The sequence below is a fragment of the Mya arenaria genome, chromosome 5 (assembly GCF_026914265.1).
Source record: "Mya arenaria isolate MELC-2E11 chromosome 5, ASM2691426v1".
Taxonomy (NCBI): Eukaryota; Metazoa; Mollusca; class Bivalvia; order Myida; family Myidae; genus Mya; species Mya arenaria.
This window is the reverse complement of record NC_069126.1, coordinates 99,963-120,023: the sequence shown is the minus strand read 5'-3', so window position 1 is coordinate 120,023 and position 20,061 is coordinate 99,963. Positions and strand designations below refer to the sequence as shown.

At 33.8% G+C, this 20,061-nt stretch overlaps 1 protein-coding gene across 1 annotated transcript; it reads left to right on the top strand.

Annotated features, from left to right (window-relative positions):
- The first annotated feature begins 51 nt into the window (after window positions 1–51).
- On the top strand, window positions 52–19,641 carry LOC128236117 (hemicentin-2-like). The gene is made up of 7 exons (XM_052950975.1): window positions 52–177; window positions 12,670–13,002; window positions 13,366–13,680; window positions 14,164–14,475; window positions 16,267–16,533; window positions 17,906–18,190; window positions 19,342–19,641. The coding sequence occupies exons 2-7, from the start codon at window positions 12,927–12,929 to the stop codon at window positions 19,473–19,475; spliced, it is 1,389 nt and encodes a 462-aa protein (XP_052806935.1). The 5' UTR covers window positions 52–177; window positions 12,670–12,926; the 3' UTR covers window positions 19,476–19,641.
- Window positions 19,642–20,061: the final 420 nt, after the last annotated feature.

The following is a 20,061-nucleotide window of genomic DNA, read 5'->3' as shown; positions in this document are numbered from 1 at the left end:
CCCTCGATGACTATGGACTTCCTACTGTATATAACTACAAGGGATCTGATATTAGAGCAGACTACCCAAAGTTACATTTTGCCAGTAATAACAGGGACCTTGATATAACTGGTGTTCAGGTTATCGATAGCGGAACGTATACGTGTTCGAATACAGGACAAAACCTTATTGTCCGTGGTATGCGACTTTATTTTCCATGTCTTCTTTGCATATATCATAGCAGGTATAATTTAAAATTGGTAAACACAGTTAAACATATTCAATTACAAGTTCGCTCGTGCATATAGCTTAAGGTGTATTTAAACAACAAACATACATTTACTATAATGATTACTTATGTTGTCTCATCAATCTATAAGCGTATGTACATTATGTCTAACAAGGCGTCAGCATCTACAAATAACCGATCAAGCAAATGCTTTAAATACGTCCTATTTCCTATTTGCATATCTAGATAGCCGCATTCGATTTCTAAGTATTGTATTAACCTGTTCCATTGCTCCGAAGTGAGAATGATAGCAGGTATGTTAAGAAATGGTTTACAATAGTATGACATACTCAAGGGAAAGGCTGGATAAAATATATAGCCAAGAGTGTATTTTCACAGCGAACATATGATGCAGTTGTTCAAGTATTAAGAACATTTATTTATTTATGTATTAACATGAATCTTGAAAAAAAAATGAACGTTATTGTTTCAAAATTCGTCTATAACGTCATTTTTCGCGGGAAAAACAGCGTCGTGTTTCGCTGAAAAAAGTGCGCCTTTCTTTAATTCTTGAAAAAACTGTTCGTTTAATTTTTGATTTTTTTTAAATACATGTATTTAATGTTTTATTACAAATCACCTGATATCAAGAAAAGGGTACCTCACCGACTGCGTTTATGCGCAGTATCAAATAATCTAACCACTATACCTGCTTCTTTTTCAATACATAGTGTATTTAAACGTTTAGCATGACGTTAATCGAATTGTTTTTGTTTATTAAATGGAAAGATTAGAAATCTTAGAGTGTCTGATCAGTTTTATGTAAGGGATATTTGTTATTGTTGTTGCACACAATATCTAATTCCACACAAGACGGGCGCTGAATAACCAGCTTTATAAATCAATGACTTAAATCAGGCGGCTATTTTAATGAGAGGCTTTCCTCATTATTAATCAATCTCATTTGCCGAATTATAATATTTTGATAATACACATCAATAATCGTTCCAGTCACTATGCTATGAGCTGTTACTATGTTGATTAGTGTTTTTTTTATATTTACATCTACATTAATAACACAACAATAAACGGTTCTACTGCTTTATTAGTTACCAATTTCTTTAATAAGTATCAGTAGCGATCTGCAGTTATAAGGCACTAAACTAAGCAAAAGCATAGTAAATCCAGTGTGTGACACTATTTTCATTCACAAAATATAACTATCGAATCAAAAAATGATAACCGACAGAAATCTGCATTGTAATAAACACAAACGGATCCCGGCAGTAGAGGGGGTGCAGCCCCCCTTAAAATCATCCAAGTTTTCTTCTGTTACATCGGAGAAAAATGTAATAGTATACAGCTGTATAAAATACGCGACTATAGAGTTCCGTGTTTTGAATTTAAGTTTGATGTAGTCAATCGGTTATCGTTGAATAAAAACATACACAATTAATAAATTCCACTAATATTGGTAACCATATTATTGACTAAGTTTGGTAGTGAATATAACTCTTGAACATTTTCAACGAGGGTCATTTGTTACGCAACGGTTTGGGGAGGGGTGGAGGATGGTCAATTCTTGACGTTAAAAAATGATCGGTCATTCTTTGAACAGAAAGAAAATGACTCATGTGGTCAATATATAACGGGGTCAATCGGCGTTAATTTAAAACACACTAAAATTTTAAAGTGAAACTCTTATTCAAATCAATATTCCACATGTATAGCAAACATTTATTTTGACTGATAAACCTTTACTTCTTACTTAATAATAAAATCATACAAAATATTATTCACTGATTACAAGATTGTAACTGTTTATTTAATTGTAGAAAGCGCAAAAATGATTTATTTTTTTGGGTGAATGCTAAATGATTTACTATGGTCTCATATTTCTTTCAAATTAAACTCGGTATTCTTCATAAGAACCATTGTTTTCGATATGTATTTATTCTTAAAGGCATATTAAAACAATAGTATTAGTTGTGGTAAATCGTAATTGTGTTTAATACTTGTGTTTGCACTGATTGTAAATGATCACATTGAAATGTTTCTATTATCTCATCTTATTAACGGATGTTATAGTTCACACAAATGCACTCACATGAACGCACGTATACGCCCACATACTCGTACATGCACGCACGCACATACACACGAACACGCACACAAACACACACACGCACACACACTATGATAAACTATATGTTCAAAATGATGATCTTAAAGTTAATGTTTTTAGTGCAGTAAAATGTTTAATTTAGTCAATAAATGCATTGTTTGTTTTAATCCATAACGAGTTATTTTGTTTTTCTGACTTTACCACGCAATCAAAGCTTCTCGTGCGTACAAGCAAATTCTAAGACAACTTTCGGCGATGCATTCAATGCCCATGATACAGGAGCCAACATAATTACCTTATCCCGCACTCAATGTCACTGCTGTGCGTATTGTACACGTGTCCGTGCGTGCGTGCGGGCGTGCGTGTGTGTGTGTGCGCGAGCGAGCGTGTGTACATACATGCCGGAGTGTGAAAGCGTACATGTGTGTGAGAACGTGTGTGTGCGCGTGCATGTGTATGGGCGTGCGTATGATCGTTTGTGTTTGTGTGCGTGTGTGTGTGTGTGTGTGTGTGTGTGTGTGTGTGTGTGTGTGCGAGAGCGAGAGCGCGTGCGCATATATGCATGCGTGTGCACGCGTGCTTGAGTGTGGGATGGTGTGTGGGGTGCGTTTTTACGCGTGCTTGCGTACGTGACTTTATTGTACGTTTTGTGCTTGTGTTTGCTCTGTAAGCTATAACAACCCTTAACAAAATGAGCTTATAGTACCTTTTTAAAAATGCACACTTACTCTCCCATCTCAACTCAACTCAATATCTTAATTTTCCCCATGGCTGGACATATTCATAATATATTCAAACATTGATAGACATAGAACATAAATAATATCATATACAATAATAGTACAGTTTAAAATTATAGCATATTGTTGTCAACATATTTAGATAGGTAGGATATAGCTATATATAAGTATAAATAAAAAGCTTACATTCTACATGCAAATAAAATAAGTCTATTTGACTTCCATGATAGTAAGGTCGTGTGTGATCTGACGCATGGATGCAGAAATCTTGTCGAAAACAAAGGTTCTTATGAGAAATACCGAGTTGATTTGAGAGAAATGAGCATAAAACATGGTATTTTTACATTATGAGATTAGAGTAGATCACAGTAAATATTTTAGCATTCACCAATAATTTAATGTTTTTGTGCATTCTGTTATTAAACACGCGGTTAAAATCTTGTAAATAATAGCTCGATTTACGTCATGCTAAACGTTTTAAAACAATACGTAATGAAAAGAAACAGGTATAGGGGTTAAATTATTTGATACTGCGCAAATACGAAGTCGGTGAGATACCCTTTTTTGATATCAGGCGATTTGTAATAAAACATTGAATATATGAATTAAAAAAATCAAAAATTAAACGAGCAGTTTTTTCAAGAATTAAAGAAAGGCGCACTTTTTTCAGCGAAACACGACGCCGTTTTTCCCGCGAAAAACGTTAAAGACGAATTTTAAATAAATAACGTAAAACAAGAGAACGAAAAATATATGTGCGTGAAAGTTTTCACAAGACGCACTTGAGGTCTAAATATCTTAGCGGTAAATGAAGATTTGGTGAAACTATCGGTTATTGTAGCTGGAACGCAAAAATATGACAGACGTCTAAAAAATGACGTCATTGGTATATTTTGAGGAGTCATAGTTTCAAAACTGTTCCGAATATTGAAAATGTAAAAACAGTCCCTGATTGGGCATTTGCTCTTCTATTCGTATACCAATTTTCAGACAGTAACTCGAAAAAAAATTCATAGTCGCGTTCCACCTTAACATAAACGGCCGCTTTAATTTTCTAAGCATTTTCCAAGACACTGAGGTGTTTGCTTCATTTACACAACTGGACAAAACGGAATGGAGTGTACCGAAAACGTTACTGTCTTGAGATATTTTATGTTTTGGAGAACTAATATATTATACATAAAAACGTCTACATGGCCTTTTGTTTAGGTAGATACTTGTTGTGGCATACTTATGTTTGTTTGGTCATGATCATCATGCGTTAAAACATGATCTAAGTTACATGTAAGCCGGAATAGTTAATTAATTGTGCTTACTAGATGGAAGCATTGAATACTTGAACACATTGACGATGCCATAGCCATTGAGTTCAACAACAATAGTAGATCATTCTTTACTGTTTTTGCTTGGACGCAAATTTTAATAGTTTCTGGTCAGTATTTCGCCTCTTATCTGTTAATGCATTTTGAGTCCTGTAAGGGTGTTATCTGTCATCTTCTTAAATTGGCGTATCAATATCCCTCCTATTCGAATGTCCATAGAATAACGGAGGACTTTGGAATCCACTCTTTGGTTGTAATAAACTTCACATACCAATCGGCCGGTTGCATTTCGCTCTGCTGCAGGACGAGGAATCCGGGTAAATCAACATCAACTGAAATGCATTTAGTAAACAAACCTTGCACATCTTGTTCTATAAACATGTTAAGAGCATTTTCAACAGACCATTGAGAGTTTTATCTCCTGAACCTAGTTCTAATTTAAATCTATTTTATCACACACCGATGTCATGATATCGATTGAACTTTAATGTTTACACCGTTGTTCTCCAACATAATACTCTCTTCTTTCACTATAACTTTCGCCGAGAACATTGACTGGTCAAAGGATATATAGATGTTCCATTTATCGTTACACAGTCGCATAGAGAGCTTTCAAGACATTTGTCGCGGTTAATGATTTGCCTGATATAGAGCTGATGAACACCTCACTTTATGTTTGGCTTTCAATATTTTCAAAATAATTCGATATGCTATTCTGATGGACACACACACATCTATGTTGCGATATCAGGTTTGGTTGGTAAACTTGTCTAAAAAATCGGAGGCCTCAATCACTGCAGAAGTCGACATTGTTGAGCCTTTTGTCGTCCCCACAGAAGTAGAATATTCTTGCTCCACAAACGTCTCTGATTCAACCCTTCGAAAGTATAAAAGCGATACCATTTACAAAATCTGCTTGGAGAGCAAAAGTTTAAGTAAACCGATATTGCACGGGGAAACGGATGTCTTAAACTGCTCTCGTAGTGTTGAAAGCCGGTAATTGCTAAGAATAATTGTATTTAAATTTATATTTGTCACCTTAAATATAATTATAGAACCCTTAATATTACCACTTTGACAAACAAAGTCACTTTGAGATATTCAAGTTAGGACATTCAAATGGAATAACTGATCGTTTAAAAAAAACTAATCATGCATTGAAGAATCTGTTACATTTAACTAAAAATGGATGAAATATATTCATGAAATCCTAGCTATGCTCATCACGTCCTTTATTTTTTTTTGGTTTATCAATGTTTATAATGTTGAATATGATAGAGCTCCGAAATACTTTCATGTTAACTTGATTTGTTATTTTTTTTCTTACCCATTATTCGAAATATATTTTGCCTAAGAATAACCAATCGTCTTAATATAAACACAAGAGAATAGTAATTATTGTTACTCTCGGCATGTCTCTCACATTTAAGAGATTCCCATGACCTATTTTTCTTTTTATTTCAATATTAATTCCTACGTTTGAGTAAAACGAATAAGGTGGCAATATTTTCTCTTGTTTATAATGCAATAACTGCCAGACGGCGATTTATAAGCACGAATTATTCGTACGCATATTAATGTGAAGGCTTTCCGCTTTGGGGAACCGATTAGTTCACATCGATTCAAACGATTGTTAAATTTGAAAATAAAACTTTTATAGTGAAAATTTTCTATTACTATGTAATTTCATCATATGAACGACAAATTTGTTTTGATTTGTCTTCAAAGAACATAAACATGTAATATACATTTGTATCAATATTTATGCAAAAAGCTACAGAACACGCTCAGTAGCAAAAAGTTTAAACATAAACCCGGTTTGGTGGCACTGGGTAAACAACTTCAACTTCAACTTCAAAGTTTATTGACAAATCAGCATATAACAATACCTTTGGCTATTAAACATATTTAACATTGTACAGACGGCCGAATGATATTTTTTACAACACAATTACATATATAGTTATAAGGAGTACATGTTTTTAAAGAACATATAGATAGATATTAAGCAAAAGTTAAGAAGCAGGTATATTATCAAGCTGTTCTTGTCTATTTAGCATAGCATGATGAATATATTTAGAAACATTTTCTAATTGTTTTTGATTTTTCACACGACATTAACTTAATAAACTTTTGAATAGTCGGGAATGCTACATTTATACAATATTTTAGTCTTAAATTACGATAAAGTGGGCAGCATAAAATAAAATGGTATTCGGATTCTACTACTCTCAAATTACAACATTTACAAAGTCTAGCATTTCTATCAATATTTAGATATCTGCCCGTTTCAATTTCCAAAGAGTGAGAACACAAACGCAATTTCGACATTTCTTTTCTAATATAATCATTATTAATAACATCAATATATTTTTCAAATTTAAGCTCACCTTTAAATAGTCTATAAAAATCTAGTTTTGACTGGCTAGCTACAGTTGTGTTCCACTCCTGTTTATACTGGTCATACAATCTTTGTTTGAACAGAGGTAAGTAATTAACATCATTATTGAAAGCTGTGAAGGTATCACTGAATCCCATGTTGTCTAACAATGTTCTTAAAGCAAAAGCACAATAATTATTTCTATTTAAGTGTACAACTTGTAACTGTTCGGAATAAAACATATATATAGGGTTATCAGTATTTTTCATTATTTTTAACCAATACCTTAGTGCACGTTCCTTACATTTAACAAACAATGGAGATCTACCCAGTTCTCCAAGAACTGCTGCACTAGAAGTCTGAGGTTTGACACCCAGCAGGTGTTTGCAAAATTTAAGATGTAATCTATCAACTTCTTTATAATTATAAATGCCCCATATTTCAGAGCCATACATCAGAATGGGGGAAATGAGTGAATCAAATAGTTTTAGTTTAGATTTAACATCCAGATGAACTTTGCTAAATATAGACAATAGACTATGATAGGCTTTGAGTGCTTGTTCATGCAATGTTTGTACAACATATTTCATATTCCCAGTGTAATGGAATTTAATTCCAAGATATGTAAACGAGTCAACACGGTCAATGATTTCACCGTTCACTGTCCACACAAACATGTGTCTGGATTTACGTTTTTCAAATATACACACTTTTGTCTTATTTACATTAATTTTCAGACCCCATTTATGAGAATAAGTATAAACATTATCTAACAATGCTTGCAAGCTATTGGGGTCCGTAGTGAAAAGAGCAATATCATCTGCAAACAGCAACATATATACAGACAACAATTCTATATCTTTAGCGGTTAAGTTTTCAAAATCAATCGACTCACTAATATCATTGATAAATAAAATAAATAATAATGGAGAATGTGGTTCACCTTGTTTTACACCAAGAGAAACATAAACAAATCAGATATTTCCATATTTCTACAGTTGCGTACACACGATTTGACATTCATATATATTGATTTGATCATTCTTAACATTTTGCAACTCACACCAGATTTTAATAGTTTTATCCATAAAGCCTCGTAATTAACTGTATCAAACGCCTTTTCATAATCAATGAAGGCACAATACAATTTTGATTTATTCATTAAAACCTTCTGAATAATACTATGCAATATAAATATACAATCTGATGTGCTGTGGTCATCTCTAAATCCGAATTGTGTGTCATTAAAAATATTTCCATTTTCACACCAATCATTAATTCTATTACGTAGAGTAAGAGAAAATATTTTAGCCATTATATTGACAAGAGTGATACCACGATAGTTGGAGGGATCGGTTCTATCTCCTTTCTTAAAGATTGGAACAATTATGCCCTTTGTCCACGACTCAGGGTATTCGCCCGTATCATAAATATGGTTAAATAATTCAACTAAATATGGTGCAATAAAATTTTTGCTATCAATAAAAAAATCAGCAACATTGTTTGTGATATCAGCACTTTTATGTCTGTTTAACATGGATATAGTTTTGCATATTTCCTCAGCGGAAAACGGACAATCTAACATTTCAATATTCACTTCTTCATTTGAATAATCGTCATCCTCATCACCAAAAGTGCTAGAATGCGGGGAACTGGATACATTCGTAAAATGATCAAAAATTCATTGATTTCTATCTCAATAGGATTAGCACTTGTTGCCTTTTATATTTCTTAATATATTTCCAGAATTTACGTGGATTCTGTTTACTTAACAAAGATAACGTCTGTTTTTCTTTGTTGTAAAAATCATACTTTGCAGGCCGTTTAGTTTTACAATACAATCTGCGAGCATTTAAAAATATAATCTTATTTTCAGCAGTCGGGTTTGAATTAAATAAACGTTTACATCTGTAGAACTCATCTTTATATCGTTTACAGTTACGATTGAACCAGCCAGACTTTTTAACTTTTTTAGGTTTAGATGAGTTATTATAGAATTGTCGACCATGAAGACGGGACGAAATATCAAATATAATATCTGACATGTTATCTATACATGTCGTAACATTTATAGTATTTGAAAGTAAATCATTTACTAATTTATCAAAGTGAATTTTGCTATTGTCTAAAGCATCATTTAAAGAGTCAACGTTACAATTTTCCCATACAATTTTATCGTACACAACATCTTGGACATTATTACACATACTGTTATAGTTCAACTGTAACGTAAACGAAATAGGACAATGGTCCGAAAATTCTGATAACTGTTTAACAACCATGTTATTAAACAACGAATACAGATTACTATTGCATATAACATAGTCAACAACACTTGCTGATACATTATTACGGATTAAATTATAGCAAGTAAAATGCCCAGGTTCAATACGGCCATTCATAATGTATAAACTAGATTGCTTGCACAGTGATAATAATTTATTTCCAAAATTATTTGACGATTCATCAAATGATTGTCGTAACGGTAAACCAACGGGTACGTCATTATCGTCAGGCAAATCAACATAACGGTGAAGATTAATATTTTCAACAGAATCTAATCTTTGACCTACTCTAGCATTTAAGTCACCACAAACTATAATATCACCTAATTGGGAATAAAGACGGATATCATCTTCAAGCTTATCAAAAAAATCGAACTCAAATAATGGAGATTTTTTTTATATATATACACTAGAATCCTCAGGCGGTATATAGCAACAACATATATAAATATATATATATATCATTTAATGATCCAAAATACGTTTTTTTGAGCTTTATCCAAACGATTCCCTTTTCATCTAAATTAATTAACTCTATATGACCACTAAATTTAGTTTTATAATATATGACGATACCCCCACTATAACGTTTGGCTTTTTTATTATATTTTGGTCTCGGACAGGAGAAAACTTCGTAATTTTCTATATTAACATTTTTGTGTTTATGATTCCAAGTTTCAGTAAGTAACAATACGTCATACTTTAATATAATATCTAGAAAGTCATTATCATCAAGTTTTGAACATAAACCGTTAACATTCCAAACTAGAAAGATGAGCTGCTTCTCACAGCTGTCCTACGCTGTATCCGTGTAAACGCCAAAGACAGAACATAAAATCACAACCAAGAAACATAGAAAAACAGCACAAAACTCCACAAACAGCACAGTGCATACATACTATAGATAAAAAATTGGTATGTTTACCAAGAATTGTTAGGTAAAATGTTAATTTACTGGGGGTTAAAACAAGTTTATGTGCACAAACCTCACTCTAATCTCAACAATCCTAAATAAAGATAAAACGCAAAAGGTAAATCTTATCAAAGTATGCATTAACTTGAGAAAACTTATCAGAGCGCCTAATGCAAAGACTTTTCAAAGATAACTTGATAAAGTACGTAAACATGACTAATAAAAAATTATATATTTTCTATACATCTTTGTTAAAGAGCTTATGGGTGATAAGGCTCGACATCTATTAGTACGAGACAAATCCTGTAAATCTGGGTGACACACGGGCAGAGATTTCTGAGTTTTCCCTAAAACGGGGGTTTACTTTCTGATTTTCCTCGGCCAGTCGACCAAGTCTGTGAGCTCCATTTTCGTCAGGCATGTTGTTACCAAAACATACTGTGTTCATGTTGCTAGTTCAGGCTGTATGTGTTAATCGGATTCCTGAGTGCTTCACTGAGACTTCCAAAATAATACCATAGGAAAATATTGATTTGTTTTGTTTAGGAGGTTATAGAAAGGTATTCAGGTAAAAATCGTTTCGATAACATTCTTTGTGTCAATGATTAGCCTTATGGGGTAGAGTTTTTTGTGTGCAAACATAACAATTTGAAGCATGAATGTTTTTTGACCAGGTGTTTTTCTTATTATTTGTGCGAAGATTGTTCTTTGCTGTGAGACTCCTTTAACATTATTTGTGATCCTATTAACATCCTAGTCTCGTACAAACTCTACGAAAAACATTAACAAACGTAAAATCTTTCACACAACTATATTGCAATATTATGAAACAACTAATTTAAGACACACACTCCTAAAATATTGCTGAAATAGTAGTAAAGTATGCCACTTAAGTGTTATCAGCGTTTAAGTTGAAAGCTGAAACTTACACGCGAAATTGTTCATAAGTGACACCCAACTAATAAATGCAAAATAAACTCAACCTCACGACCGAATTGAATTTGACCGCGAAACACAACTAATTTATTTAAATTAAAATACAATTGATATAACTAGGAATATCCTTTTAATAAAATAGTAAAAAATACACATTGAATAATGTGTGTTCAAACCAGAAAAGGAAACGATACCTCCACATAAGTATGTGATATTCATTGCAAATCTGTGGCGGGCATGATCTACTGCTGCGTATGAAGAAATATAACTTAATAGCCAATATAGCTCGTGCGTATGCACATTAACACCTTAAATGAAGTCAAAGTGTGATACTAGTGTTGAATTAAACAAATATGACCTTTATCATCAGTTATGTATTGCCGTTATCCCAATAAGTCAGCGAGACTTAATAAGACACAAAACACTTGAAACAGCTAAATGATTTCTTTTCTCTAAAAGTGATATCCAGTTGTTGTCTAGAGGTAAATCTTCATTGTGTCTGAGTTGACATTAACGTCTAAGAGTTGCTGGCAGGTGGAAGCTCATCAGAGTGTAAGCAAATGTGTGTTCACCAAATCTGCAATGAGCTTGGATGAAATTATAGCCCAGCATTGAATATGATAGCGGCCTAGATAGGCTTAGAATGAAATTATCCAAGCAATGGAAATTACCATATGCATAAGACACAAAAACACTTCCAAACTTTTCAGAAATTAAAACTTTTATTATCAGTAGTACTTGTGTGAGTAATATTATAAAACGGCGTACTCTCCTAATTAATTTAAGAATAAATTCGCCTAAAAGAAACTATTCCTCTAAAGCATTGAACTCATTTTATCATACTAGCTTTGTTTAAAATATCTATGCGTCAAAGTGATTTTGTTCACACAAGTAACTGGATTAGGTTATTTATATAAATAAATATCAAAGATAATGTTAAATAATTTGAAAAGGCCAAATTATTCAATATTAATTTGCATTATAACAACTGTCAAACATAAACAAAGACCACAAATAATAAATTAACAGGGAATTTCATTTCCTGCAAGAAAGGGAAAAATATTTTCCCAGCGAAGAAACTCCACCAAAAACAACTTAAATCTACAGGGAATACAATTTCGAAAATAGCACCACTAAGAAACAAAAACAATGATTACAAGTATTAGACTCTTTATTTCACAAAAGAAAAGACCTTACAAATATGAACTGGGTCAGTTATATTAACAGACGGACTCATTTGGAACATTATAATAGAATAAAATATCAACTAGAAAATGGAACTAGATTAATAATGTTAAATTCTAACGAATGGCATAAGTTACATTCACATTAAGTCCTGATAATGTATTTTTTAATTGCATCATTCATACAACAACATATAAGTTGCAATTAATAGTTTAATTCTGAAACTGAAAATAAATTTTGCTTTTTAAATGATGAAAATATAGAAAGGAAAAAACCCTGTACAAATCGACAACAAAAGAGTATAGCTGAATACGTTCATACACATTACTTCATATTTAAAAAATATATTATATTACCCATACTAAACGAACATGAATGTCCGATCAGATATGGAGTTTTATTAGGGTGAGGCCAATATTTACGTACAAAATACCATACAAAATTCATTATTAAATGCTTTTAATTTAAAAAATTCATCTATTATACTAGTAGTATATTACGGATATTACAGTCATTGTAAAAGTGATAATTAAATTATACTGATATCAAGATATATTTGAAATCATATATTTCAGTTCCACCAGCTCTTCCGAATATATACAATTCGACCAGCGTCTCCCAGGGCGAGCTTACAGTAAGTGGAACAGAAGGCACACAACTAACGCTAACCTGCCTGTCTGCAGGCGGCCACCCACAGCAGACGGTAAACTGGTACCGTGGAAGTGTCACTTCCACACCCCTGCAAGCAGGTCCTCCCAACGTGGTGTCCGGAGATCTATTCAATGTCACGAGGTCCTATTCGTTCACACCTACCAGCTCTGATGATGGTGTAATGTATATTTGTCAGTCATCATACAGCGGGGAGCCACATCTCTTTAGAATTACTAAAGTGAAACTGTTTCTTAAACGTAAGTTTATTTAAAAACATATTGCTAAACCTTAAAAAATGAGTAACCCTTCCATAAACGTAACTTCGCGTTCTTTCTTTTTGGCTTATCAAATCAGATGCAGTTATTATTTGAATAACATTATCGCAAGGTCGATCATTAAAAATTGAAAATTTTCAGGGTTTACAATGTCCGATGAAAGCGAAAAGCTAGGTAGTCGGTACTTGTACATTCTAATTTAAACAAAGCACGCATTTCAGTCTCAGCTAAGCCGTATATACTATTGGTAAATGTTTTTGGTTTTCCCCAGCCCGTCGAACGTTTTCCGGTTGTAGACCTATACTGCACTGTACACGCTATAGTTTGTCTGTGCATATACTTCAGTCCAACCCACTACCCCGCTTGTGACCGTTTCGGAAACTGTTGTGGAAAGCTCCAGCTCCATACAAATTGCCCAATGTATTTCTTCTGGTTTTCGGCCTAAGGCAGTGATTTTCAGCTGGAGTCTAGGTGGAGAGACGGCAACATCAGTCAGCAAACCGACAGTAGTGGAGAACACAACATCCAATACTTTCTCCGTGTCCGAAACTTACACACAGGTAGTAGATAGGGCGGACAATAGGAAAACACTAACTTGCTCAATAAACCACGAGACACTGTCCTCACCGCGTACGGCTTCTGTCACACTCAATGTCCAGTGTAAGATATACGATAAGCTTGTTATTGGCAAAGTAATTTGTAACATACATAGACTAGACATTCTAACGAAGGTCACACTTCTTTTTTTTTGCAAATATTAAGCAAACACTTCTTTTTTTTGCAAATATTCAGCAAACACTTATTTGGCTTTTCTTAGTAATGGCCAACGGCCAATACCACAACAAATCAATCAGTTGTAATGTTCAAGTAGTATAGTACATATATTTATAAATATATATATTTATATAGTGTTCTATAATGTTAGATGCCTTAGATATTTTCCGTGAGTGTTGGCCTTACCGTAAAATTATCGTAAAAACAACCAAAGTAAAACATCATGTTTAACTACATGATGTAAGTCCGCCTTGCATCACAAAATATTACGAATGACTAAGCTTGAATCAAAACATTACAGTGGAAACTGGCGTTTAAACATGACTTTTATGAAAAGCTTCAATTTTATGTATCAGCTTGCGTCTTCAGTTCCTCCATCGACTGCTACGCTAACAGGATATTTTACAGCTGTGGCTGATGGCTCAAGTAAAACTTTTACTTGCGAATCTGGTACCTCAAATCCTTTTGCTGCCATTACATGGCTCCATAACAATGTCATTGTTACTGCTGGAACGGGAACACCAACGAACATAATTGGAAAATACTACGGTCTTGTGACGACACAGACGCTGACAATAACGCCGACCAGAGACGACGATGCTGACGTGTATTCATGCAGTGCAAGAAACGCTGTAAGCAGTACACCAGCAAACAGTCAGCAAAAATCTTTAAATCTTACATGTGAGTGTACTCGTTCATTACTTAAATGTATAAGTCTCGAGAAATGCTATGCAATTGTTTTTCTTTCATGCTTTTCGATAAAATATGGGGTTTTATCAGTGAAATAACAAATATCAATGCAAAATAAGGAGTGAAAACTTTTAGAACTACTTTTAAAATCCTTTGTAGTTACTTCCCCTTGATCAAAACAGAACATTTCCATTTGAACCAGAAAATGTTGGCAAATTTAAAGAAATGTTTTATAAATTTAAATAAATATATATTTTGAAGCTAACAATTTACCGTTTATTACCGATTATCCCGTTTTTCAAACGTTTTCTTGATCATGATGCTGAATGTTCGAACATTTGCTTTCATACCAAACAAATTACAGACGAAAACAACTGATCGAACATAAACATAAAAGGAATGTTATATCATCGTCCATATGTATTTTGAACTGTTTGTCGTTGTAATACGTAAAACGAGCTTCCCTGAAAATTCAAACGACAATTTACAGATAATCTGATATTTTTTACCCCACCCTCGCCCCAAAATATGTCAACAAACTAGCGTGGTCCTCATCATTATCTTGAAAACGACTTGTCTTCAAGCAAAACAGACTGATCTCTGACAGTAAGATGACTGAATATCCATGTTTCATAAAACACACTCTAAATCTAAGAAAAATGTTTAAAATCCAATAATTATCCGCATTTGTTTGCTAACACATTTGACCTTAAAAATTTTCATTCATTAAATCGCGGCGTAGTAATTTGGTTATGTATTCATGCCCCGCTTAAAATAAAAGTGTTTTCGTTATTTTTTGGAACATTTGTGCACTTATAAAACTTCATTGATAACTGTTCATAAAAGCTTTGCACTAAAACGAGCGAATAATAAACTATAAGAATGAATAGCAGTGAACTTTTTCTCAACAAACCGGAAATATTAAAGTTGACAGCTATAATTTTGCGTGAGGGGCGCCCCACGGATAGCGGCGTAAATAACACCCTTTTCAAAAAAGGGGGTAATTAAGAAAAAAATTAAAAAACTAATAAAACTCCGAAAATAACCATAAAAGAAACAGAAAATTTGTTTATTTCAGTGTAAGCTTCCCCACTCGTAAAAATATGTTTTTCTATGACACTCGTGAAATAAAATACGATCTTACACTGAAATAAACAAATATCCTCTATATATATATATATATATATCAGTTATAAAATGAATCTTTCAGTTGCTTTCAGCTACTCATCAATCGATGTTTAAATGGAAGCTTATTTTTTGCTCAGCCAAGAGCATATCATGTCAGTTTATGGTCAGTTATAAAGCTGTGTAACGAGGAATAGTCGGTTATTCAGTAAATTCATGTGTTTTGTTGTTCTGCATATGCATACTAGACACCGTACTTCTAACCAGATAATTGAATGACACGTCTGCAGCTGCAATTTTCCGGTTTGAATAGTCTCCTCAATATCAAATTTATCCGTCACAAGCAAAACATACACTAAATTATTGATGTTATTTTGACGAAAAGGTACAACACATAAATCAGACATTTCACCTATATTCATTTTCAACCGGTCATAGCTAAGCAAAAATTAAGAACCGATTGGTTTATAATGAAACGAATACAGTATTCCACGATTTAATTCTTGTATGTACTTGACATGGCATTTGAACCTTTTTTTAGAATTCCGAAATACATAAAACTAAAAGTTGTGTGGCACTGCAATAGATAAGTGTAAAAATGATTTGAAGGTTTTGTTTCTCGGCAGCTTTACGGTTTTGCAATGTGCAATATTGCAGATGCCCCTGTAGTGAAGACCTTACCAAGAACTGTGACTGAAACTCAGCCAGGACTTCTGCAATGTGTTGTATCAAGCAAACCATCTGCTACAATAACATGGTATCAAATAAATGACGGACGGACGTTTCTTCTGGAGGGGACTGGTAACAAAAGTCTGGATTATCGCATTACAGCCGTCAGCCGAGATGATGCCGGGACGTATATGTGTAACGCCAATAACGGAATAGGAGGGGATAATTTCAATAGCGTCCAGCTAGTTGTCCAATGTAAGTACTGTCTTGTAAACATTTGTATACGTTACCAATGCGTACAAATGACCCGCCAATACCAGGATCGGGGGAAGAGGTCCATTACCGTCCTGCCTTTGGTCGAGTGTAAGCATTGAATAAACATGAGCTATATATGATCGTGGGACGTACACATGTATCACCAAAACTGTATAAGATGGGATAATACCAGTTATGTCCATTCAGGTGTGCAACGTATGTACTGTATTGTCATTGACTATAGACAATATCAAAGTGTACAAGTGTAACGAAAATTGCAGTAGTCCAACTAGTTGTCAGATTCTAGTGCTGCCTTGTCAAAACATATGTCTACATATAACAACAGTACTTACAACTGTAAAGCAAATAACATGACATAAGAGTATAACCCCAGAACTGCCAAGCTGGTGGCTCAGTGATAGTACTATCTTGTCGCTATCTACACATGAAACCGGTACGTACACTCACAAAACATCTATAACGGTCAAGGCAGATGTTCAGTTAAAGTTCTTTCTTGTTGTTATCTGTAGACAATACCAAGATATGCAAGCAGACCGCAACACTAGGAATATGGGGTGATAAATGTAGCACTGTCCCGCTAGTTGTTGAGTGCGACTACTGGCTTGAAAGTACCTATGGATGAAACCAGAACGGTAAAGTGTTCCGCTATAAACGGAGTAGAAGAGTACAATATGAGTAAGGCTAGATGTAAAGCTTAAGTACTGTCCTGTCAATATCTATAGATGATATAAATGTAATACAAAAACTAAAAGAACGTTGTATAATTGGAATACTTACACAAAACACCTTTAAGGGAAAAAAGGGGGCGTCTCTTGTATTATCCAGGTAGTTGTACTCTTAGTATAAGGACTGCTTCGTAAATATATTTGGAGAGAGACGATTAACGAACTTACCACTTTACCTCCAATAAGATGAACGTAATATTAGGGGATCAAGTATTTTCTAGCTTGTTATCAAGTGCAAGTCAACAATTAAACAGACACAGTCCTCAATCTTGCCTGTGTAAGTCACTTATCGGAGAAAGAGAAGACGACATTAATGTAAACGGATACTTAATAAATGAATACGCAATGGCTCATCAGTAGTAGGTAAGTTCATATTTTGATAAGTTAACATTACGCCATCTTTTGAATTTGTATAACTAATTACGTTGTGTTGAAAGTGCATATCTTAGTTGTTTCAGACGAGCTCGATGTGACAGTCATCCAGAAAAAGGCCACGGGAATCTCAGTATCAGAGCAATAGCAATATTGAAAAATAAATGATATATTAAATATGTTCCAGATAAACATGACGTATGAAGTCCGGTGCACTATACACAGCTTTTAACATCTCTTATTGAATTTTGCAGTCAAACCCGACGTAACAGTCTTTGCACATAACGCCACAGAGAAATTATCTACAACACTCCGGTGTGGTCCACTTGGTGTGCCTGACTCTTACACCTATGTCTCCTGGGATCACACGTGGCCGGGATCAAGTGATGTTCTCAGGTCATTTCCGGGATCCCCAGTTCTGTTATTAAGTGACCTAAGGTACGAGCACTCCGGGATATATACATGCAGGGTGGACAACGGTATAGACTTTAGCAGAAACCCCGATGCTGGACGGGGACAAGTATTTTTTGTCGTAAAATGTAAGTACACAATCCAGTTTTCTCGTATACTGTATAATATGATCGGGCTCTTGGAAGGCTGTTGTACACTTGAATTGTGTATAGTATTGTACACATTGAAGCATGCTCAAATGTGCACGTTTGCATATGTATCAGCGGTCATGCCAACATATGTGATTTATTTATATGTTCAACATAGTGCGTGTGTGACTGTATGAAAAAACAACATTTTCATGACACTAACGAGGAACACGACACAAGTGATCAGAACGCTCCTGTAATGTTATCTAATCAGTAAATCGTGGTTTATAGTGTGAGCTTGTCTGATTTAAAATATGTCTTTGACGTTTTGAATTTAAAACAAAAACAAAGAAAACACATAATTGTGTTCCTTAAAAACATGCACTTTTAGAGGCGAGAAAAAGTTAACAGCACAATATCGAGAGGTTAATTTGTTGGTTACACTAACATGGATACCATATATTTGAATAGAAATAAAACTAAAATACATAATTATTTATCGTACTTAACATAAACATTTATTTTGTTGCTCGGCAAATATGTTTCAACTATAATAACTCGAATGGATATCATAGGAAGATTCACCGAAACTCTTCCTTATTTTTTTTTGAAATAATTGACTCTGGAAAAATAAACACGCTTTCATTATTTTAGAATTGCATGCCTCAGCATTGTGTACATTAAGCTCACAAGAATATATAGTATAAAAAACAAATGTCGTTATTTAACCTGCTAGTTCAACAAGCTTGTTAGTATACTGTATCAACACTATATGTGAGGTAAATAATGATTAATAATGAGGTTTATCCATATCTATTACATAGTTGTCAAAGATGGGTCGTATCTTTTCTCAAATTAGGTTGCCTGTTTATTTTCAAATGAATTAAATTATGTTTTTAAGTGAACACTTCTGTGCATTTTTGTAAATTTGTTTCTCCAGATGTTATTACATTGTTTTTCTGCGGAAGTTTCCTGTGCATGCTATAAAAGAAATGTATGAATTTCTTAATTTATTGTTTTACATATGCCATCATTAATGAACATAATGTGTTTAATGAATATATAGTTCTTCTTTAAAATATGACGTTTCTATTCAAATGAGACTATTAGGTTCTGATATATCACCCGATAACTTGTAATGCTCTTTACAGCTCGTCCTTTTATTGCAACAACTCACCAGACTGTTCAAAAGGCAGCGCAGCTTGGTAAAGTGGCGACCATGCAGGTGGAATTTGTTTCAAACACTATTGGGACAAGAGTCAGTGTTGAAAAAAAAGGGAAATGACACAGTGGCTTCATCCATTCTGTTCAATACGACGATGATGTCGACAAATACATTCGTAATAGTGTTTAACAAAACATTGCCTACTGAAGGATTCCTTTGCAAGATAAATATAACGGTTTTAAATCAAGACGACTTCGGATTGTATGACATCGTGATTGAAAATGATGTAGGGATAGAGAGGAGAGCCGTTAATCTGGTTCCGAAAGTTGAGTATTTTAAATAACGTCGTAGACGTTAGATAGTATGAAAGTGGGATAGCTATAACATCACACTAAGTTGTTTGATCCCGTTCGCTTAAGTAAATTCCTATATGATAGTCCATAAGCGGACTCAGGGCTGGGTTAAGGCAAACACTAAAATTTAAAACATTGTTAAAGTTCAATATGCAGCAATCTTGAAACTGTACACATGCGTCCTTTAATACATATTTCAGTGTCTTCGGAATTAATGTTTAATTTCATGTATTAAAAAAAATATTAGGTCAGAAAAAAATATATGTAAGTTAATATCACGGATGATGCGTGCTAACGCAATTTTCTTCTGCTTCGTGTCTGTATCACCATTAAAGCCATTAGATGTATGCAAG